A 24,166-nucleotide genomic window follows, 5' to 3' on the forward strand; every position below is an offset into this window, starting at 1 on the left:
TTGTACCAGGTGCTATGGATAATAGCGGGTATCCTGGGCTGGGTACTCCACTACCTGACTCCTCAGCTTCGCAAACAACAGCCGTGGCTGTGCCTAGCTGGGCCGGTGCTCAAGCAGCACGAGCACGCTCAGTTCGAGGTCACCGAGCCCGCTAGGCTCATGTGCTTTGAGAAGGTAAATACATACATACACACATACAAGAACACAGATAAACATAACCGCACTTAAACATATAATCACTCAAACACACGCACACACTTATTTTATATAAAAAAAATATTTGTTTATACGTATGTAACGATTATAGTTTTAGGAGTAACTTACTGCATAACTCTTCATTATCTTTAAGTTGTGTCCTACCGGGTCCATATTGAGTCCATCTTATAAAATCTACATAACATATATGGAATGCTAATAAAGAATTTAATATTGAGTGTAAGGTAGGATATTGTACTATTGTCACTCATACATGAAAAATGACCCTCCCACTCTCACTTTGGCCCCTAAAAACTCCATATTTTGACATCTTGGTCACTCTCGAACATGATAGACAGACACCTTACCTTTGCTTGCTCAACCTCTACAACTATTACTTAGCCACCTTTCCATAATATTTATACATATATCCTTTTCTAATTCCCTAGATGTTCGTGTACCTGTGTTTCCTGGAGCGTAACGTGCTGTACCCGGGCGTGGTGATCGCGGCCACGACTCAGGACGCGCCCGCCATTGCCGCCAAATATGGCGACGCTATTGGCGCACTCATTATTTGCGTCTGCGCTTTGAAATGTAAGTTATTGTTCTACTTATCCTTTATCAATTCAAATCAAGATACCTTAATTTTTAGCCTACATGGGCCTGTAGACATATACCCAGAATACTTACATATGTGTTAATAAATAAATATAATGTACTACAACCTGATTTGATTTTTAAATAAGGCATAGGAATCTGTTGATTTGATTTTTAAATAATAAAAATCAAAACACAGATTAAAACTTAGTATTATTATTTAAAACTATTTTGTAGAATTTTAAGTAAGTAAAGCATTTTGTTTACATCTGATCACTAAGGTACTCAATACTGCAGTCAGCTTCAAAAGTAGCTAAACAAATCGAAATTGGTAAACAGTGTGGCCGATAACTTACCAGAATGTTCATCTACTCTTTTTTGTGTTGTTAGACTCTTGAAATTTTTGATTTGTTCAACTGTTTTTGATGCTAATCGTACCAACACAATCTAAAATCCCCAGAACTATTCCCATATTTTGATATATATCATTTTGTACTATCCTCAGGTCTAAGAAACGCGTACTCAGAACCGGACTCCCAATACCTGATCCTAGTGTTTGCTGTATTACTGTTCCAACGAGACTTGAGCAGTCAGAAGATATCGGAGACCTTTCTAGTGGACTACTTCATCACTGCGATTATATTCAGCAAGGTTTACGAGTTTCTGTTGAAGGTATGTTTATGTTTCTTATTTTTCATAGACAAAGCATATATCATCTGTGTATATTTCATATGTATAAAAAGTTGTTTAAACATACTCTTTATCTTTCTTAATATTTGCTATTCGGATAAGGTTGAATTTTAACATCGATTACGCAAAGAATCAAATACCTGTGTTCGAAAATTTACCTGTGTTTTTGGCGCCAAATAACTCATTTGTGTAGTCAAGCAGTTGACACTTTACTACATACACACATTTTTTGTTATTATTTCTTTTGGATTAACTAGCTACGTCTCAGGCAGGGATACCAAAATGACAAGCGGAGATGTCATAATTCAAAAACTTTCTAAGAAAGTAGCGCACCAAAATACTGCCATATGGTATTTCCGCTCATCTTTCCTTGATTCATGGTATCAGGATGTTTTTGGCCTACTCTCAAATACCATATTTTCTCCCGCAGGTACAATTCGTGGTGACGTACATAGCGCCGTGGCAGATCACATGGGGCAGCGCCTTCCACGCGTTCGCGCAGCCCTTCAGCGTGCCCCACTCCGCCATGCTGTTCCTGCAGGCCTTAGTCTCTGCTCTTCTATCCTCACCACTCACGCCTGCACTAGGTAATCATTCTCCTCCGAGCATTTTTCCCAACTATGTTGGGGTCGGCTTCCAGTCTAACCAGATGCAGCTGAGTATCAGTGTTTTAAAAGAAGCGGCTGCCCTATCTGACCTCCACAACCCAGTTACCCGGGCATCCAGTACCCCTTGGTTAGACTGGTGTCAGACTTACTTACTGGCTGGCTTCTGACTACCCGTTACGACTGCCAAGAATGTTCAATGACAACCAGGACCTACAGTTTAACGTGCCATCAGAAACACAGTCATTGGTGTCCAACTTTCCAAAAATCAGGAGGTTCTCAATTAGTTTATACATTGTTTTTTTCGCTATAAATTTGTTCTTATTCGCAGGTAGCGCAATATTCATGACGTCGTACGTGCGCCCGGTGAAGTTCTGGGAGAGGGATTACAACACGAAGAGAGTAGATCAGAGTAATACTAGACTGTCTTCACAGTTAGAACGGAATCTTGGAGCTGGTGAGTTGATTCAAATGTTCTTGACTAAAACTGTACTATCTACAACCTAGGTATAGTTCCCGCAACACTCTTTATCGACGAAGAAAATAGCTCGAGTCGCTGCAGAAAACATTTTCATATACGCACAGGATATGGGCCACATTACCCACTATAGAATTTTGCGAGAAAGAATTTTTTATCAAAATTATCAAAAAGATTTCATAATTTCTAAAAGTCTTAACCTTAACCTAAGCTGTGTTCCACCCTTGCCACCTTTGTGGTAAGTTTAATTTTCGTATTTTTAAAGTTACTTGGTACATACTGTTAGGCTAAAAACAAGTTATGTATTTAATACAAATTTTCCTTACAGATGACAACAATCTGAACTCGATATTCTACGAGCACCTGACGCGCTCGCTGCAACACTACTTGTGTGGAGATCTTATGCTCGGACGATGGGGGCAGGTGCAACAGGGTGACTGTTTTGGTAAGTTAAAAGTATTATGTTCAGGATTTTATAAAAGTCATAAGATGAAATATAAGATTATTTTGTGAACTGTATTTGTTATTCTTCCCATTTTGTTATCTACTTATCTTGTTTGTGTAATTATTAAAAAAAAATTTACTCATAAATGTTTTTGTTCAGAAAGTGCTCTAACGTATCCATAAAGGGTGATTATAATTTGATTACGTCTATGTCTTTTATTGGACAATTCACTGATTTTTGAACTTACAAGGAACTTGGATTGAGATATTGCCAAGAAGTTTTATTTCTCAATCAAATTAAATCTGACTTTATAATTTTGTTCACAGTGCTAGCATCAGACTACCTAAACTGCTTGGTGCACATAGTAGAGATGGGTAACGGCCTCGTGTCCTTCCAACTGCGAGGTCTCGAGTTCAGAGGCACTTACTGCCAGCAGAGAGAGGTTGAGGCTATCTCTGAGGGGCCAGAAGAGAGTAGCGGTGAGTATTATGTTTATTTAAATGTGACAAATGTTATATAATTTTTTTCTAATTTGCTGATGCCATAACGATTTTTAGACGAATAGTTCAAGAAATTATTTTTCTTAAGCCGATATTGTTCCACTGCTAGACAAAGGCCTCCCTTTGCTTTCAGTTTCAAATTGTTATAAAGGAACATCCTTCCAGTATACTGTGGCTCAGACTCCACCAAAGCTATGAAAAGTTTTCGATCCGGCTTCTGCCCCCATTTTCACGCATGTTTTGCCACAATTGACGGCTTGTAACGGCTTGGTTTGCATGGTCTCGTAAGCATCTGGTTAAATTGCATTCTCAAGAAAAATACATAATATTGATGATTCATTTTCAAATCAATTTGTCTTCTATAAATTATTAATTTCCATAATTGATTTCTGTGTACACAGAGGGTGTCTGCACGGGCGCGTGGTGGTGCGGGGGCCGCGCCCTGTCCCTCGGCGCGGCGTGGGCGCTGCGCTGGCTCGCGTGGCAGCTCGTCGCCGCTAGATACGTGCTGGAGGGATACTCTGTGTCCGATAACAGCGCTGTGTCTATGCTGCAAGTGTTTGATTTTAGGAAAGTGTTGCTGACTTATTATGTTAAGGTGAGAAATGATTTTTTTTTTGGTACTTAGTCGAATTTCTAAAATTATTTCAGTGTTCGATTTTTTGCCTGAAATCTATTGATAATGTCGACCTAGCATTGATCCTCCACATTCTTATAGTCCATATTTTGGCACCTGTTTGTTGAAAAAAGTTTTCACTCCCTCAAAAATATTGAATTCAAAAAACCGGTAATGTTCACTGACAACATAAAACGACCGTTTATCTTAAAACAACTGCTTACTTTGAAAGGATGTGAAAATTTATAGTAATCAGTTGTTTTAAGGAAACTGACTATCCGTGTACTTAGACTTTAATCATAAATTACTATCTACCACGTTTAACCACAGAGTATAATCTACTACACCATCCAATCAGCTAAGCTAGAAGAATGGTTGGCTTCTTCCATGATAGCTGATGCTCTGAAGCCGATGAACGAGAGGAACTTTGTAGATCTGGACCCTATATTCAACGTTAATCTGGATGAGGACTATGATTTTAGAGCTTCGGGGATTACCAGGTAATTCTTGTTTCGAAATCATTTATTTTCTATACGTTACGTGTGTTTTCGATTATTTTTTTTTTTACATAAATATGTCATTTTCAATCTCCATTGGTGTTAGTTATTTTTGTAATGATTTTATAAATGTGCAATAATGTGCATGTAAGGAAGAATATAGCAGTCAACAAAATTATTGGTTCACAATAGTGTAATCATGTTGTGAAATAATAGAAGATTTATACAGTGTGAATCTTTATAATTTGAACATATCGAAATTTCGAAATCTATTTTTTATTTTTACGTACGAAAAATCATTTTTTTTTTCATCAAATAAAGTGTTTTTATTCGAAAACCGCAATTGCATTGTAAATGTCAACCAATAGCATTGCGTCAGAATGAAGAAACACTTAAAATAAGAGAAAATCAGTAAAAGTAGTTTTATGTAAATGTCTAATATTCGCGTAAGTGTCAGAAATCAATATAAATAAACACCTTTTCCACCCTCCCAGGTCCCGTTTCTGCGCGGTATACGGCGAGTGGATAGCGCACTGCGGCGCCCGGCGCGGCGCCGCCTGGCGACGACGCGCGCAGCACGCGCAGTCACCGCTTACCACGCTGTGCTTCGCGCTCAGTCTGCTGGGGAGACGGGCTTTAGCAGCCGCACAGCATTTGTCTGCTTCTAGGTTAGTGTGATATAGTATGATAGTTTATAAACGATTAATTTATTTGGAAAATTAATATCCTTACATATGCATGGAATTTTTTTGATGAATCTTTTTGAAGTGCAGTTTCTTTTATATAGTTTCTTATAGCAATAAAAATTGACAATTGGTGGGTGGACATCAAACAGTCGTATCTATTGATAAATGTGGTAAATCTAAAGCCTTAATTTTCTGTTTTTTTTTTTTTTCTAAAATTATTTTTAGATTGGAGACAAAATATAAACCATAATTTTTCATAATTAATTTTTACCTTCATAAAGTTCAATGTAACATACAATTAATAGTAAACTAACTAACTAAAGGTAGAATGTACAAGGATCGCCAATTGCATTTTTGTAACATCTGTATTTATATTGTACCTACATTCCGTTGCAAATAAACTATTATTCTATTCTATTCTATTCTAACTTTTTTGTACAACATATCATCAAATGACTCCTGCCGCTATGAAAACAACCATATTCGTTCTTAAACCTTTTATCAACCAGGACCGCGGTACCTTTATCGTACAATCCCACAGCCCCAGCAGGAATAAACGAACTCCCCTTATGTTTCTAGCGTGGAATTCTTCCTGTACGGCTTACACTCGCTGTTCAAAGGCGACTTCCGCATCACCTGCGCCCGCGACGAGTGGGTGTTCACCGACATGTCATTACTGCACTCAGTCTTAGCACCAGCTATTCGTATGGCGCTTAAACTGCATCAGGTATGTGACGAGTTTTGGAATATTTTGTGTAAATAGATCTCGCCAAATTGTGGTCACGGAAAACTGCACAGAAACCAATTGGGTATCGGAGGTAGCATGGGCCAAATCAAACAGCAAAATCCTAATGACCTCAATTTAGCTTTCAACTTTATAATACTAATGCGTTTATTTTTCATGACTACAATGGTCCAATTGTTAGTATCTTATCAACTATAACTTAAAGGGTTAGTAATACCCAGTGGCGGCTGGTGGGTTATCGAACTGGTGGTGCACATGACTTAAATCTTTAAATTCCTCAAAACAACAATTGATATAAAATATGTTTATTTTTAAATTTAATATAATCATTGTTTATACTCATTACAACTGATACTTAACACAGTACAGAATAAAAAAGTTCAATTATAACAAAAGTTCAATTATAGAATCAAAACAATTACGAAAATAGTTATCAATAATTAACGCGTCGCACATGCAAAGTTGTCAATCAATCATGGCTGCCGTCGCCTCGCGCCCATGCCGGCCGGCCCAATTCGTCATAGATCGGGTGCTCTCGGTCATCTTCGGTACGTGCGTGCGGCGCTCGGGAACCCACTCATTACTAGGTACATTTCTATGAACTATTTTTTGTTTCACGCGTCAGGCGTATTCATTCGTATCTCATACAAGATGTATTAGCAGTCCTCGTGCGCTCGTCGGTGCGCACGATATTAGTTTAGTAAAGCGCTCCAACTTTTTGACCATAATTGGAAATTTAATTTTTTATACGTTTTTGTATAATAAATGTATGTAAAATAAATATTGAAATGGTAATTTAAAAATAAAGATAAAGTAAAATGTTGTAATTGTTAAATCTTTTGAATTGGTGGTTCAGCGCACGAGTGCACTTAAGGTACAGCCGCCACTGGTAATACCTAAAAGTTAAGTGTCTGCCTAACAAGCAACTCGATCCAATGCCTAAGCACCGGAGCGTCATGCTTGTCGGCCAAGACTTGTAGGATGCTCTTAGCGCTGGATCTAGACCTGCTTAGCAGCCTTCTTCCTCATGAGCGCATAGAAATCATCCAACCGTGCTTCAGCGAACATTATTTTTTGATGAGCTCAATTTTGACCAAAACTACCTTTAATTCCAGGGGAATAGTATTGAATAATAAATTTATAAGATAGATATCTTTGTAAACGCTTTTGTTTGATAGTGTCTCCACAAACGTGCGCGATTCTGTCTTAGAAAATTTGTCATGTCTTGTCAATTTGTGCTCTTAAAATAAAACGCATATTATAGAAATCTAACGACTTTTAATTAAAATATTGCCGAATCCCAATAGGTTATGGGCCCAGGCACATAACTAGGCATATATTTTAATTATTAGTTCGTTAAGAGCAAGGATTACTTCCGATATAAAAGTGACAGTAAAATGGAGGTTTCAAACGGAATGAAAATCGAGAAGTTTGATGGAAGAAATTTCAAACAATGGAAATTTCAAGTGAAATGCGCATTAAGAGCGAAGGGATTAAATATAGAGAAGGCAAGACCCTTAGAAGCCGGTTCGCAAGTGCAGTGGGATAAAGACGACGGTATGGCCATGTTTATCTTAACCTCTTCGATGGATTTAAACCAGATATCGTTAATAGAAAACTGCGAAACCGCAAAACAAGTGATGACAAAACTAGAAGCTATTTATGAACAGAAGTCAGAATACAACAAGATGTTAATTCATGAGCAGTTTTATCAATACTCGTATAGCGCCAGTGACACGATGGCACAGCACGTGTCAAAGGTTGAAAGTTTGGCAAAGCAGCTGCGAGAGACGGGTGAGAAAATAAGTGACACCGCCATTATGACGAAGATTCTAAGCACGTTGCCGTCAACGTATCGTTCTCTCAGACAAGCATGGTTGTCACTCGATGAAGATCGTCAGACCATACAAACTCTTACGTCGCGTTTAGTTGACGAAGAAGCCAGCCTAGCCAATGAAACGAGTAATAGTAGTGAGAACGCGTTAGTTACGTCAAAAAGAAATTTTAAACCTAGAAATGAGGACAAACAAAAGACGTCAGAACCAACGTCAGAACAAAGAACTCACAGATTCGTGTGCTACAATTGTAACAAAAGAGGTCATTACGCAAGAGAATGCAGGATGCCTAAGAAAAGGTACAATGAGAAGAAAACCAACAACATGGCATTCAGCGCAGAAGGTTGCTCAACTGAACATGATGAAGACGCATGGATTTTAGATAGTGGAGCATCGAAGCATATGACCTACAGGAGAGAATACTTCTGCGAGCTGAACGAATCTCAATGCAACAATTCCGTTAAATTGAGCAACAAGCAGAGTATAAAGGTATGTGGCGAAGGAACTGTGTTGATAGATAAGAAGGTTAATGGTACATGGGAGAGATGTAGACTTGAGCATGTGTTGTATGTACCTGATTTACGAAGAAACCTGTTTTCTGAAGGTGCAGCTACTAGAAGAGGATATGTCATAGTGAAGAACAATAAGAATGCTATGATAATGAAGAGCAATGTTGTTGTTATGTGTGCACAGTTGCAAGAGAACAATTTATATGAATTGGATATAAAAACAATCAAACAAGAATATTGTAATGTTGTGCAAACGGATATAAAAGTTTGGCATGAAAGATTAGGACACTTAAATGTCAAGGAACTTCAAAATATGTCAAAGAATGGTGTGATTCCAGTTACATTGAGCGGTGATCAGAATTTTGTTTGTGAAGCATGTCAATATGGAAAGCAAGCAAGACGCCCCTTCTTGAAATCTCGAGGTCCAACACAACCTGGTGAAATTGTGTACAGCGATGTGTGCGGTCCTATAGAAGAACCTTCTGTATCAGGTATGAAGTACTTTGTTTTGTTCAAAGATGGAGCTACAAGCTATCGCCATGTTTACTTTATGAAGCATAAGAGTGAAGTATTTCAATGCTTTCTGAAGTACAATGCCATTGTGAAGAATAGATTTCAGCGTGATTTGCAGATACTACATACAGATAATGGTACTGAATATGTAAACCAAGAATTCAAATCTTTTTTGGAGAGTAAAGGGATAACGCATGAACGTACTGCTCCGTATACTCCACAACAGAACGGGAGAGCAGAAAGAGAGATGCGTTCTATCATGGAATCTGCAAGAACAATGTTACATGCAAAGGATATTCCTTTAAACTTGTGGGCAGAAGCTGTTAACTGTGCGGTATATTTGTTGAATAGAAATACATCAAGCCAGACGGGAGATGTTACGTCATTTGAACTGTGGCATGGAGTGAAGCCTAACTTACAACATATCAGAATATTTGGATCAATTGGTTATGTACATGTTCCAAAGGAAAAGCGAAAGAAGCTTGCCAAGAAAAGTGTGAAGATGTTGTTAGTTGGATATGACCACGACAGTTATAGAATGTATGATCAAAATACCAAGAAGATTACAATATCACGAGATGTTAAGTTTGATGAATGTAGTATGCTGGAAGAAAGAAAAAGATATGTGGAAATGACAGTTGAACAAGAAGAAAAAGAACATTCTACAGTATCTACCCCACTAAATGAAACCCAAACTCAAAATGTTGAACCTGAAGAAATATCATCAGATGAAAGTATGAAGAGTTTAGAAGATATGGATGAAAGTTATGTTCCTCCAAGAGGTATAAATTTGATGCAGGAAGAACCAAGAACCATCTCATTACGTCCTCGTCGAGACAAAAGATTAGAAGTTAATTATACAGAATATGAAATTCCAAACAGTTATGAAGAAGCTATGAAAAGTCCAAATTCTCATCTGTGGAAGAAAGCTGTACAGAAGAAAAGAAGAAAAAGAAAGAAAAGAAGCCTGTATCGTGCAAATGGGTGTTTACTATAAAGAAGAATAGAGATGGAGAAATAGTACGATACAAAGCACGACTGTGTGCACGAGGGTTCACACAAGTCAAGGGCTTGGACTATAATGAGACCTTTTCCCCCACAAGCAGGTACGACTCGATTAGGGTGCTGCTGAGCATCGCTGCTAGAGACGAGCTTCACATCGAGCAGTTTGATGTGAAGACGGCCTTCTTGTACGGTGAGCTTTCTGAGGACATATACATGGAGGTGCCAGAGGGATTGGAAACTCAACCTTCCAAAGTCTGTAAGTTGATTAAATCTAAATATGGTCTTAAACAGTCGTCGAGATGTTGGAATGAGAAGTTTAGTTATTTTCTAACTAGTTATGGTTTCCAACCGTGTCCGTCTGATAATTGTGTTTTTGTAGGATGTTTTAATGATGTCAAAGTAATATTAGTTATTTATGTTGATGACGGATTATTATTATCGAAAAGTAAAGATGTTTTGTCAGATATATTAAATGGTCTTAAACGAAAGTTTGATATTAAGATTTTAGAATGTAATTCATTTATTGGTATGGAAATAACTAGAGAAAAAGATTGTATAAGTATAAGTCAGAAACAGTATATTAAAACGATAATAAATAAATTTAATATGTTTGATGCTAAGAGTAGTAGTACTCCTGCTGATGTAAATGTACATTTGTCTAAGAATACAAGTAAAGAGTCTATTAATTTCCCATATAGAGAAGCAGTGGGAGCTTCGCTATTCTTGTCGTTTGTGTTTGTTAATTAATAGTTTTGTTTCTAGAGAAAAGTTAAAAGCGTTAAGTTATGGTAACTTATAGTGATGAGTGTAGCCTATAAGTTGTAAGTTGTTTTTGAAATATGTGCCTGGTGAATTGTAACGTCTACCTTATAAATTTAAGTGGGAGTATTGAATAATAAATTTATAAGATAGATATCTTTGTAAACGCTTTTGTTTGATAGTGTCTCCACAAACGTGCGCGATTCTGTCTTAGAAAATTTGTCATGTCTTGTCAATTTGTGCTCTTAAAATAAAACGCATATTATAGAAATCTAACGACTTTTAATTAAAATATTGCCGAATCCCAATAAATAGGAGGTATTTTTGTTGTTACCCATGATTCTCTTTAACCTCAATTTCGACCCAAAAACACTTCTAAATCTCCTATGATCTTCCCCAGGACCACTTCATGTTCCCCGAGGAGTACTGCAGCAGCTCCGCGCTGTACTGCGCCATCGCGTCGCACGCGGAGCGGCTCGTCATCTGCCACGAGGCGGCGCCCGCCTGGCGGTACAACGTGCTCAGGGGGGCTCCACATCTGTTGGCCCTGAGGTGAATATGGTGGCAAAATATCTGTATCTTGAAGAAACTTGATTTTGAGTCTAAGCCTGTCTGAGAGGGTACAGTCAGCCAAAGTATAATTGGAATAAAATTGATCTTAACAACATGATTTCGATTTTCCCTCCGCCAAAGTCGACATGCACCCGGTGGCATACAAAGCCGCTGGCTTTGCCGCACAAAGAAGCCGCCGGGGTGTGGTGGCGGTGTGGTTGTCACGACCGTAATGCTACTTAGCGGTTTAGTGCAGCATAACCGCTTGGAATGAACCCAGTGGCGTAGCCGCCGACATATGTGTGATGTTACAGAAACTTTTGTTGAAACTTTCAAACTTTCTTGGCTAATTGTACAGTCTTTGCGTCCATAGTCACAGTATGAAAAGTACCCGAAACATTGCTAAGTCAAAAACCGAACCTAATATAATTAAGAACAATCAATAATTATTCTAATTTTTGCAGGCATGTAATGGACGAAGGCAACGACGACTACAAGATAATAATGCTGAACAAGCGCCACCTGGGCTTCCGCGTGATCAAGCTGAACCGCGAGTGTGTCCGCGGCCTGTGGGCTGGCCAGCAGCAGGAGCTGGTCTACCTGAGGAACAGGAACCCCGAGCGAGGCTCCATACAGAACGCTAAGCAGGTCAGATATGTTATTGAAACTGATGTTGAAAATGTGTAGATTTTCAGCGTCAAGAAGAGCGAAAAAGAAGAGATCGTTAGACATAATTTAAATGAAGTTAATGTCAAAATTCTATCTCCAATCGTAGAACAACTAATAGATCTGTTATTGTAACTCGTAGTAAGTTGACAATACTGAAGCTACGGCCTGACAGCGATTTATACTTCAAGTTGGCCAGCTCGTTAGTGACAGTCATGTTATCATCATCATTACTTGCCACCGTCCCGCGCGCCATTGAAATCAACCTCATTGCAACTTATTGTTGTATTGTATTTAAACTAGTCAGTAACAACTGTTAGTAACGAGCCGGCCAGATGGTATCGGAGAGCGCGGTGGCACACGTGCGCAGACTTGTGCTTGGATTGCGCTAATCGATCGTATGTTAAAAGGTGTCTAGTGACCCGATATTAATACTATCTTATTTTTGTCTCTGTCAGGCTCTCCGCAACATAATAAACTCGTCGTGCGACCAGCCGATCGGGTACCCGATCTACGTGTCGCCGCTGACGACGTCGTACGCGGACACGTCGCCGCAGCTGTGCGAGCTGCTCGGCTCCGCGCTCACCGTGCGCCTCATCCGCGACAAGATCGCGCAGGCTTGGCGACGGTCAGTCATATACTGCCCGTGCCGATAAAGAATGGGATTAGAAATCGCGACAGCTGTATTTAATACACTATAGCACATGAGAGAGAGTTGAATACAGCTGTCGCGATTTCTAATCCCATTCTTTATCGGCACGTTGAACTGCCTTGTTAGTCTAGTGCTTGCAAGTGCAACTGATAAGACTAAGGTCTCGGGTTCGATTCCCGGGTCGGGCCGAAATTGCTTTGTGTTTTTTAGAAACTTTTACAAAGCAGCCTGGAAGTTGATTGATACACCCGTGTATCGGAGAGCACGTAAATGTCGGTCCTGCTTGTGATTTCTCTCCGGTGGTGTCGGATTGTCGTCCCATCGGGCACAGAGAGTGAAACATAAAATGTCTTGCGGAACTGGCTGATCTCTTTACATGATAACAGCCACCACGGCCGAAATCGGCCTTGTACGTATTATTATTACTTATCGGTCATTTGTTTGGGAAATAATAACTGGGTTTGTGGTTCAGTATCCGTCGTCGTTGCGGCGAGGGCTGCTCGTCGGGCGGCGCGTGCTCGGCGGGCGCGGCGGAGGCGGGGGCGGCGAGGCATGCGACGCCCCGCCACAACGCGCTGCATCTCTCCAGGACTTCACTGGGTAATGTTACATATATATACTGTAAATAAACTCTATCAAACATAGATAATCTGCTAGAGATCCCCCGTCACTACATAATATAAAGCAAAATCGCTTTCTCTGTACGAGAAAGCTTAAATCTTTAAAACTACGCAACAGATTTTCATGCAGTTATTTGTATAGAGTGATTTTTTTAGAGGAAAGTTTATATTTATGTATAATTACACACATGAAATAATGGGGTAATACTATTAGCGGGGCGTTAGTAATGTATATCTCAAACTCTAGAGATCCGGCATAAACTCGCCGAACTTTTTGTCATTACGGAACTTTGCGCGAATCTTACACACACGTAAATATAATTATGTACTTATTAGTCATGTAGACACCCATGACAAAAGCTAATCAATAGCTCACTTTTTAGCTTACCGACCGTGTATGTAAATTAAAACTTAAAATAATTTCGATCAGAAGAAGTGTAAAGGGGTGCAAAGAACTAAGAAAACTAATATTTAGCTTAACCCTAGATTTAATATCCGGTTGACGTTAGACTTCTAAGTAATGCCTATTATGTATTATCAGCGGGTACGCGCGGCAGTCTAGCGTCGGCAGGCAAACCCACGTCGTCAACGCTAGCGTCGCTAGCGGGGCTGCTTCGAGAACATTCCCACGAGAGAACTACGCACGATGAAACCGGTGAGTTACCATTATAATACACTGATAATCATTTATATTTTTATTACTTAGAGTGTGAATAATAATAGTTTCAAGCTAGTAACAATTTCAAGCATTCATTGGCTGGCACTATTGATTTTACATTGCTTAAAATAAACAATAGGCCATTTTTTTCCGATAGCGTAACTATCATGGCATTTTTTAAACATTAATTTGTTCTACAGTAATTCCATAGCAGGCCTTTAACGTTAAAATCATAAACTTATTCATTTATATACAATATTTATTGTTCGTAAGTAATGGATGTAAAACACAAAATTATTAATAAACAATTTATTTATGCTCATTCAAAAGGATTAGATATATTGAAGATATATAACTGTGAGTGGTATTTGTATTATATAATATAAAAAAGTCGTCGTATATATTTTTGTAGTTTTACCAAGCATTTAGATTTTATATATGTTTGTGAATATAGCGAGTAGTAGTATATAGCGTATAAGTTGTGTATATGCTTTGTATATAATAATGGTATGTATGTAGTATTTTCTGTCAAATATAAAATTCTAATTATCAGTATTTAAGTAATTTCTTCTTTCTTCTAAAAATGTTGTTTTGTATATTATACTACTTCTAATACAAACTTTCATAACCGTACTTTGTCGTACCGCATCTAATATGATATTGTATGTATTTATCTCTTTAAATGTAATAAGTAATAAATAATATGATATTGTATGTATTTATCTCTTTAAATTATACTTTAATGTGTATTATTTTTAACCTCTAATTCGTATCTATATTTATGTTATATGTAATATAATGAATAATATGATATTTTCTGTACATTTCTGTTCAAATTATACTTTAATGTGTATTATTTTCGCCAGCGGCAGCAGGTGGTGGTGGGGCTACCCTGGTGGACAGCACGAGCTCGATGCGGTCCCGCGAGGGACAGCACCGCGACAGGACCAACCGCGCCAGGACGCCGGCCAAGGAACCGGCTAGACAAGTAATATTAAACTGCTTCTATAATCTGTCATTAGAGTTGACTTTTTTATAAGTAATCTATCACTGGATGTAACTGTAGGGATCAGAATGCAGACATAAAGAGAAACATGATTTTCTACGTGCTTCGAAAATGTCCAACGTAAAAACCGACCTAGATGTTTTTTGTTTTCAGCTGAAAACTGGTTTCCCGGCGATGGTTCTTATATCAACATTCACTTAGCCATTGGAAACTTGAAACTTGGTCGTTGACTTTTTAAGTGATAGCTTTTTCCGGTGGATGTTTTTTATTTGTAATTTTATTGTTGTAATAATTATCTTAACCACTATTGCTGCCAAAAATATATCCGAATTAGCGGATTGATGTACCTATTAGAATTACTATTAAAATATACTTGCATATTACATCAATATGAATTATTTCAGGTGTGTAACCGCAGTCGCATGCGTCGTGCTGCGCCGGCGTCGTTCCGTCTCCTCGCCGCCTCCGACAACATGCGGCTCGAACCCACGGCGTGTTCGTCACATCCTAATGATGATACTCAGGTATTTGTCCCTTTCTAGCTTATATACAGGATGCCTTTTGAAGTTTGGGGGATTTTATATTTGTTCATACTTGCAGGGACATTTTAAAATAAATATAAGACCCGAATTCCATCTTTGCTGCTGTTTTGCTGCAGTTTCTCATATAATTGGTTATGTTGTGGTTTATATTGGTTATTGGGTATATTGATTTCCAGCATATATCTGAACATAGTGTTTTTTCGACAGAGTGCGGCAGGCAGTAACTGGGAGTGTGCGTGGCGAGACCAGCCGCGAAGAGCTGCCAGCGCCAAGGTAAATTGATTACACCTTTGTGTTTACAAGAAAATACTTTTGCACATGAGTTAGGTACATTACAATAATTCACAACTATTCAACGTCTAAAATTGACATAGCAATTTTCACTGCCTATACTCAACATCTAAAATTGATTTTTTGATTCACTAAACACAAAACTTGCAAAATAACTTATTATTTTTCAAAACGATGTCGTAAATGATCCATTTTTAAAGTATTACAAACTTTCAAAACCTTTATTTTAAGAATTCATTTTACCATCGTTTTTCTAATAGTGTTTAATCAAAAAGTACATAATATTTATTACCGGATCGTTATTTTACATCGTGTTCCCATTGTTTTAACATTTACGATTCTTCTCAGGTGTCCAGCAGCCGAGGCAACCCAAGCGCGGAATCCTCCCTCGAAGACCTGACTCTAACCCCAACAGGCTTGGACCTCTCCCTACCTGACTGCAAGATCATCGCCAACAGGAACGCCAGGCAAGAGAGAGACTTTAAAAGGTATTGCACGAACATCTCATGCCATTGTCATACCATGCTGGGTCTGCGTGACTACAGGTTTTAGTGGATATAGCACGTTTTTTTTGTGGTGAAGTTAGGAGCAAGAAAAATCTTTCCAATCAAATTAAAACTAGACCAAAAATCTGCTCTTTTTTGAACGTCAAAAAAATACACAAAGACAACCCCTAAAGAGCCCATCGTTCACCACTTGCTATGTGTTATTGATGGGAAGAAGATATAGACTATTTGCCTTATAATAATCTGAAAAGATAATTGGCAAGGCAGGCTTTTGAGGCTCATCTGCCTAGTATTCTCCCAAGGTACTCTCAATTCCTATTCAAAATAGATGTGACCTAATTGATGCATATTTTTTGTTCACTATAAGGCCTTTGGCGATCTGAAAAACGTGCTACATCCAAATTAATACACATTTTTTACTGTCATAATTACGGAATGTTTTATCGTGGCCATTAATCATTGTCATTTTTAAATGTTTGTATTTCTTTTAACCAAAAATCATAGCTTTTAGTGTTGTTCTTAAATATAATTTCGTTGTGAGAATGAAATCTTTATAATTTAACCTACTTCTTAACTTTACTTTCCTCTATTCATTAGTGAATGTTCGTTTTTATTAACATCACTCAACCATAATCATATTTTGCCTTATAGATTTTTAATCCATATCTTACTTACACATAACATAATTTCTCAGATATTTCATTAATAATAATTAAATATTTCAAAAAACAGGTTCTACGTCAATGAAATAACACCAAAGGACCTATCAAAACTCAGCAAGGAGATCCGTCACGAACGCGAGAGTTACCGCGAACTAACTGGCCGGTACATCGAAAAACCTGAAGCCATACCGCTAAAAGAAACTCATTACTCCGACCTTTCGAATAAAGAATCGAACTTGAAGAAAGAAGCGAAAAAGGACTCTAAGGCTAAAGAAATAAAGACGAAGATTAAACGGTCGGATTCTGGTCGTAGTGAGTTGAAAGTGAATGTTTCTGTGGGCAGTAAGGTGCTGATTATCGAGCCTTTGGGAGTGTATGACTGTATCAACTTGGGGAGGAGGATCGACGTGGTGTGGCCCTCGGAGGCGGAGAGGGAGAGGGGCGGGAGGAACTTCTGGGGCAGCTGGGTGCCGCTAGCGGGGATGGATGGACTGGTAAGCTACATATTTACTTTTGGGATTTTGAATTTTGAGAAGTAGAAGTCTTTCTTCAATAGTTTCAACATTTCTGATTGAACACAGGGCTTATATTGGCCTCTTTACAATTTTTAGTTGGCTATTTTGCAAAAATATGTCAGTTATTTGTACTCACTTTTGCCAAGTTTCTTAATAAAGCGAGGATATTTTCAGTTTGAATATATTACAAAAACTCATTTTTAATGATTTTTAAATACTTCAAGAAACTATATCATCATTTTTTGTGTGATAAAAAGGATTTTCTAAAATTCTCATCCCCTTGTTCAGGTGGTACACAAATGGACGCCAAACCATAGAGATCCCAAACTTCGGTCACACGTCGACAAGAGCATTCTCCTAATACAAATAGACGATAAATTCGTGCCCATCGCCGAAAACTGCGTCCAAGACTTAGGCGATGAAGTATGAGCCTTACGCCCTTTACAACAAGGACGAAATCTGCGTGAAACAAGTAAAGACTTTTTATAATAAACCATTAAATAAGTCTGAACCTTATTTGTAAGCAATAAGGTCTTATATCAAATACTCGGATGTAGGAGAATTTTTTCATGTTTATTAGTGAAAGGAAATTGAACCTTATGTGTATGAAAATTAAGTTGATAATAATAGCGTGCATCGTACGCGTGATCTCGGTGGTGAATTGTGAACCTTATGTGTATGGTACTAAGGTGTTATGAAAAACAGTTGATTCATTTTATTAACTCAATTAAACAGTTCCTTTTTACGCTACTGGCATGGTTAATGACCTAGTGGAAAAATAATTATGCCTATTCTAGTATATTTTGATGAACATACTTAAATGTTTTTTTTTTTTTCTAATTTAATAGTTAGTCAGACTTCTTTAATTTCTTATGTGCTATTAACACTTATGATAAAAATACTTATGAATGACTCGTATTTTCGAATTGATTCAGGTGATATCAAATCTTAACTGTAGGTCATTAATCATGTTATGAGTTCTACTAATTAAATGTTTGTCACACTTGTATAAAGACCAACATAAATGAAAAGAGGCTTACGAAATCAAGTTAGATCAAAGTTTGTTTTGATAAATGGGAAATCACAAAATGACAAAAAATACTTTAACTTATGTATAACTATGCTCCGGCATACAACGGGCCCCCTTTGAGTTCCTGGGCCCCAATATAGCATAGCCTCAATTTATATCAGAACAATATCAAGCCTTGATCATGTATAAGAAGATTATAATGTCACAAACATACCAAGAAGATACCAAGTACAGATCTTATGACAACTATGAATAAGTTAAAATGAGAAAACTTAACGGTCTGAATAACTAAGCATTTTCAACCTTATTTCTTAAGCATTACGGCCGACTTTAAAAACACACAACATTTTATATGAAATTGGTTTCTATGTCTTAAAGAATAAGGTTTTAAATCGACTACCCAGTCAAATAGGATTTACTTAATAACAAGTCGTTTTGATTGACTTAAAAACTATAATTATGAAGCTAGTTAAATTGTCTACCATAAATTTAATCATAGGCTTAAATTGGATTAATGAAAACCTTTTTTTTACTTTATTTTTGCACTTCGCCATTATGTGTTGGTTAAAAATAATTTGTAATATATTCCGTGTTATTAAAAAATAAGTTGCGTTCAATTGGGTACTGTGATGTATATAAATATGATTGTTTGTGGCGCAAGTTTGACTTTTACGACTACATACGAGCTTTTTATGTTTAGACTGTCAAAAATATAGTTCATTGTACGTGCTGATTAATTCTTGCCATACTTTGCAAAACAGATTTCTGAAAAATATGAAGAAGAAACATGTAACACTGCAATAAAGTTCAGAGGAAAAGGCCTCATTTCAATTAATAAAATGAATGGCCGATTTACTATGATAGAAAAGGTAAACCTTGAATTTCGATATTTGAATATTACTATCGAAAAAGTAGCTCTTATGTGTAAGATTAAATCGTGGTCCATTTTATCATCTCTAAAGTTACGTATCTATAAGAATCAGATAATAAATTAACAAAGTAAAGGTCCGGTTTCACTGTTTACCTACAAAGTATCAGTTAGTTATCTGATAGTGAAATGCTGAAAAGGCTGCCTATAAAATTTGCCAGATATTGCTATCCGAACCGTGTGAAACCAAAAGTTATAGTTTTTCCGTCAGATAAGTTCCTGATAGGCTATCAGAGACTTTATCAGTGGAACTGGCCATACTTCTTGTATATCCCGGTAGTAAAGGTCTACACAGACTTGCGACGCAACAAGCTTCGTTGTGTGTTGGTAGCTTTACATTGTAAATACTTGTAAATAATGTAAAAAACATATGAAAGAAATGTATATTCGTCTCTTTAATATATAAAGAACATCTTATTACAGTACATAAGTAGAAACCTTTTTTATTTTTGTTATTGTGTTGTAATTATTATTATTTTTTGTCTAAATTCGTTTTGTATAAAACCTTTTGCTGCATAACCTTTAGTCTGACACCAAATGAATGTATTGTCTATTTAAATTATTTATAAAATTTAATGGAAGTTACTGCGTGTGTACTTTGTGGGTACGGTCGAATATTCTTTGCCAGACTGTATTTTCTTTAAAAAATAACATTCGTAGAATTTGTTTAATAACACACAATTTATGAACGGATGCTTTTACAGTTAAGCATTTGTAAAGAACAGATAGACATACAGACAGTATCGTCTTCCAATTGTCCGCAAACAAATTTAAATCTGTCTTGGCGAATGCATAAAACCACTACATATTTATTAATTCATAAAGAATAGTCGATTCTACCACATTAAGTGACCCAGTAACTTTCTGTTCACTGTTGTTATGTATACTTATAGTGCATTTTATGTATATCACTGTATATGTATTGTTTGACTAAATCATTGATAAATTATAATGAAAACGTTGTGTTTTGCGAATTTAAAGGGGAGTGAATTATTCGTGTTGATGGTACTTACAGGTTTTGTTGTATGGTGAATTTTATTCGTTATTGAAATAATGATAATGAAGAGGTAACTATATTTTGCTGGTTTAAAACATGTAATTCTTATGAAAAATCGTAAAAAAGAGAATATCTTGGAAAGAGTTTCCTAAGTTTGAAAAATATGTCTATAGTTCTCTATTTACTTTATGTCAATTACGGATATCTGATTACTGGTGTTATTTGGAAAACATAAAATTCACCTACAACATAACTACATTAGTACTGTACAAAATCAAAATAATTAAATAAAAATAAAAACTAAACAATTCACATAATCCCCTAAGCGTTGAGATAATTTAAAAATTATAACTGATTTGTTCAATTTTAATCGTCAATGTTTTTATGTCATCTGCTAATATTTAAACGGAATTAAAATAATAAATATTGATTCAGCAAGACACATTATTTCTTGGACTATTCAAATATTCTAAAATCGAGATTTAATCTTACCATGAATTGTGAAAGCAGTATTTATGTACGTAAAAAAATATCACTGACAAAACACGCTATAATGGTTTCGATTGTATTCATTTTGTTACATGTTGTAAGAATATTGATTTTCTAATTATTAGCAGATGATATAAAAATAATAAATGACTCTATTGCACTCTGCACTTTGACACGCTGTGTCTCTTGTGGCTGTCGTTCGCGTTTACTTACACTTTTGTGATTCACTCAAAGTATTTACGTCGGTCTACTTTCATATAATAAATTCATAATAATGTGTAATTTTAAAAGGTAGAAAGATTAAAGTCATAATAAAAATAAACGAAGAAGTAATTTTTAAAATAAATTGATTAAAATATTATCATTATTAAATCTCATTGAATTAAAATGTTAGATGAATCTTTTGAATTGATTATTGTATGTTGTTATTTTCCCAAAAACGCGAGCGAACCACATCTAATATATATGAGTATATATTATATTCTCAAGTTGCCTTAATATATTTTAGACTGATTTTTTATAATCGTGATGTGTGTCAAGCCGAATATATTGATAGTTAAGATAAACTGCGCTCGGTTCAATCATTCTAATGTTAATCGCAGTGTACTTATGAACTTGTGTTATGGCGGTTTACTCATTTACGTTCGTTCTGAAAACGGATATTTGTCGTATCTCAATGAAGGAAAACTGTACTCTTCTAAACAAGGGTGTTATGAGCTTAAAGTGAATTATTTGTAGCTGAACGAATGTGTGTGAATAATGTAATGAACATGTTTTTGTGTAAAAATCTTAATCTACGTAAACGTCTGCTGTCACCCAGCAGAAAGAATGAAATTAATTTAAATATGGGCTCTCAGTATTGTTCCTTAGATACCTATTATATTGTTAGACTAGCTTTTGCCCGCGGCTTCGCTCGCGTTAAGAAGTATTATTATTAATTCGTTCCATTACGTACTGATAGGTTCAAACTAATACATTTTACATCCTTCATCATCCCTTATTTTATCACCCGTGGGGGTTGAATGAGGGTTGAATTAATCAAAATCGTATTTAAGCGAACGTCATCATAAAATTCTGATTCGTCATCAGGACTTCTTCATAAAATCTAAGAAGATGTATACAAACTTTCATCCCCTATTTTATCCCCTTAGGGATGGAATTTATCAAAATCCTTTCTTAAGGGTTGCCTACGCCATATTAGCTTTATGCATGCAAAGTCTCAGTCCGATCGGTTTAAAATTGACAAAGTTTCATACAAACTTTCATCCCCTATTTTATCCCCTTGGGGGTAGAATTGATCAAAATCCTTTCTTAGCGGATGCCTACGTCATAACATCTACCTGCATGCCAAATTTCAGCCCGATCCGTCCAGTGGTTTCAGCTGTGCGTTGATAGATCACTATGTCAGTCAGTCACCTTTGAGTTTTATATATTTAGAAGATTGCCATGTTGCCAATGTAAACTATATCTAAAGAACATTACTGAAAGCCTATATTTGAATAGAAATCATATTTTTGCCGAGTGTTAGCAGTCGTTTAAGTGAGTGATGACTATTTATCCTTAATCTTTTTGTATTTACCTACTGTTTTTGTCACAAATAAATGCCATAATGTGATTGTACGTAATTCAATAAACTTCAAAAGTATACCTCTTAAGTTATCATGGTATACACGACAAATATCTGTATAAAAAATCCGAATTTATATTTATTACTTTGCATAATCGGTAGATTTGTGTTGAAGCTTGGTGTAATCTATGTGTTAGTCTAAATTGAACTCTATCTCATTGTAAAAGAGTAGGTATTTGTACAGTAGGAAGGCACAATCCGTCCACAAGTGATTTTTTCTGCATATGCGACTTATTTTCCTTTGTTTTTAATTTTGTACTTTGTTGATATCGACAAGAACAGTACTTTAAACAAAGGAGTCTTTACTACATAATTTGTCTTCCAGACTCAACATGAAAAAAAAAAAAAACACATTCCAGAATATTCCTGAAAAAATATCGGCAACCAAGTATCGAGTGTTTTTTTACTTATTTCCCAATTTTTGTCGTCTGTTGTCGATGTCAACAAAGACTGCCGAATAGCATATGCAGACAAGTCGTGGTTGTTTTGTGAATTGACGTAATGTAAACCGCCGACGCGCCGTTGATTTGTGTCACATTATCAATATCAGGATTAATACTGAATTAAAATGGTACATGGATATATTTGCTCGTTTTATTTTTTATTTCCTCCTTAATTATGAAAGTAATAAAAGGCTAGTATGTTTTTAAATGATTTGAATCAAGAATTAAGTTATTTCGTTCCACGAATGTTCATGGAACGAACCCGAACCTTCCATAGTTTTAACCGAGCTAGACAGAACCATAAACCTTCGCAATTTGCAACTATTAATCAAGCCTAATAACGCATTTATTTCTAATTAACGTTTATGTCGGAGTAAAAGCACGAACGCTAACCCGTACCGCCTACAATTTCCCAAGATAATAGTAAAGATTATTGTAAAAACTTCTAATTAATAGGTGACTTTCCAAGTAAACTGACATTGTAAACAGCTAAACCGATTATTGTAAAAAGTAATTTATTCCATAGCTGAAAGGACTTGCTAATTGGCAAAACAATAGCAAGATGCAATCATTGATTTTGTTGCAATATTCTCCAAAAAAACTTTCTTTCAAATAGACACGAAAAAACAGTACCGGCTTCAATAATAGGATACGAACCAAAAACTTTCTCCCAAGTCTGACTAATACTTTGCTGAAATCCGCCTGAAAATCAGTTCAGCGAAATGTGAGATAATCGCGCACAAATATACAAACGTATAAAGAACCTTTTATTATGTAAATAACAGTATCGAAAGTCATTTCTATAGTTGAGTTGGTAGCAATACAATAGGGCCATTGCCTTCATATTTATTGCTGGCTTAGTAAACAAGCCAGTCGTAAAAATAGGATTACATATGAGATAAAACTGATAATTGAATATTAATTTACATTGAGTTAATGTTTAAATCTCCTGCCAATATAATAAAGAGGAAGCATTATTTCTTGTTTGTTTGCGAAAATCGCGATCGCTTTGCTCACACCATTTAGACAATTTTAGGTTTTCTTTTCTAACCGAAGCTAAGGACCCGTCAGCTGCAGGTCCCGCACTGGCTTAACGTATGAAAAAAAAGTGAATGACGTACGAAAATCAAGTTATTTCTTAAAATAATCGATATGTAAGCCTTACCGTAGCATGCTCGCATTAAAGAAATTACTTACCCATTATAAACGAAAGATATAGATAACTGTCCATTCATAGAAATCGCATATAATGTCTACAAATTGCAATAAAATGTAAGTAATTGTTCGGGTCAACGCTAATTCAAGTC

The 24,166-nt window shown here is 36.4% G+C and overlaps 1 protein-coding gene across 3 annotated transcripts in view; it reads left to right on the top strand.

Annotated features, from left to right (window-relative positions):
* LOC110372189 (pecanex-like protein 1) overlaps positions 1–23,000 on the top strand; it is a 32,940-nt gene extending 9,940 nt beyond the window's left edge. Inside the window, exons 5-27 of one of the 3 annotated variants that reach the window (XM_064038538.1) lie at positions 10–174; positions 645–789; positions 1,298–1,464; positions 1,913–2,069; positions 2,419–2,544; positions 2,894–3,010; positions 3,337–3,489; positions 3,912–4,108; positions 4,457–4,626; positions 5,118–5,291; positions 5,889–6,036; positions 11,076–11,227; positions 11,692–11,875; positions 12,352–12,521; positions 13,018–13,145; positions 13,707–13,820; positions 14,154–14,180; positions 14,690–14,811; positions 15,234–15,353; positions 15,579–15,644; positions 16,011–16,150; positions 16,901–17,324; positions 17,634–23,000. In XM_064038538.1, coding sequence (XP_063894608.1) covers positions 10–174; positions 645–789; positions 1,298–1,464; positions 1,913–2,069; positions 2,419–2,544; positions 2,894–3,010; positions 3,337–3,489; positions 3,912–4,108; positions 4,457–4,626; positions 5,118–5,291; positions 5,889–6,036; positions 11,076–11,227; positions 11,692–11,875; positions 12,352–12,521; positions 13,018–13,145; positions 13,707–13,820; positions 14,154–14,180; positions 14,690–14,811; positions 15,234–15,353; positions 15,579–15,644; positions 16,011–16,150; positions 16,901–17,324; positions 17,634–17,774 — 3,507 coding nt within the window. In that variant the 3' untranslated portion in view covers positions 17,775–23,000. The remainder of the gene's footprint in view (positions 1–9; positions 175–644; positions 790–1,297; positions 1,465–1,912; positions 2,070–2,418; positions 2,545–2,893; positions 3,011–3,336; positions 3,490–3,911; positions 4,109–4,456; positions 4,627–5,117; positions 5,292–5,888; positions 6,037–11,075; positions 11,228–11,691; positions 11,876–12,351; positions 12,522–13,017; positions 13,146–13,706; positions 13,821–14,153; positions 14,181–14,689; positions 14,812–15,233; positions 15,354–15,578; positions 15,645–16,010; positions 16,151–16,900; positions 17,325–17,633) is intronic. The other 2 variants (XM_064038539.1, XM_064038540.1) reach the window with 2 other exon arrangements.
* Positions 23,001–24,166: the final 1,166 nt, after the last annotated feature.

Source organism: Helicoverpa armigera, chromosome 16 (genome assembly GCF_030705265.1).
Source record: "Helicoverpa armigera isolate CAAS_96S chromosome 16, ASM3070526v1, whole genome shotgun sequence".
Lineage (NCBI taxonomy): Eukaryota > Metazoa > Arthropoda > Insecta > Lepidoptera > Noctuidae > Helicoverpa > Helicoverpa armigera.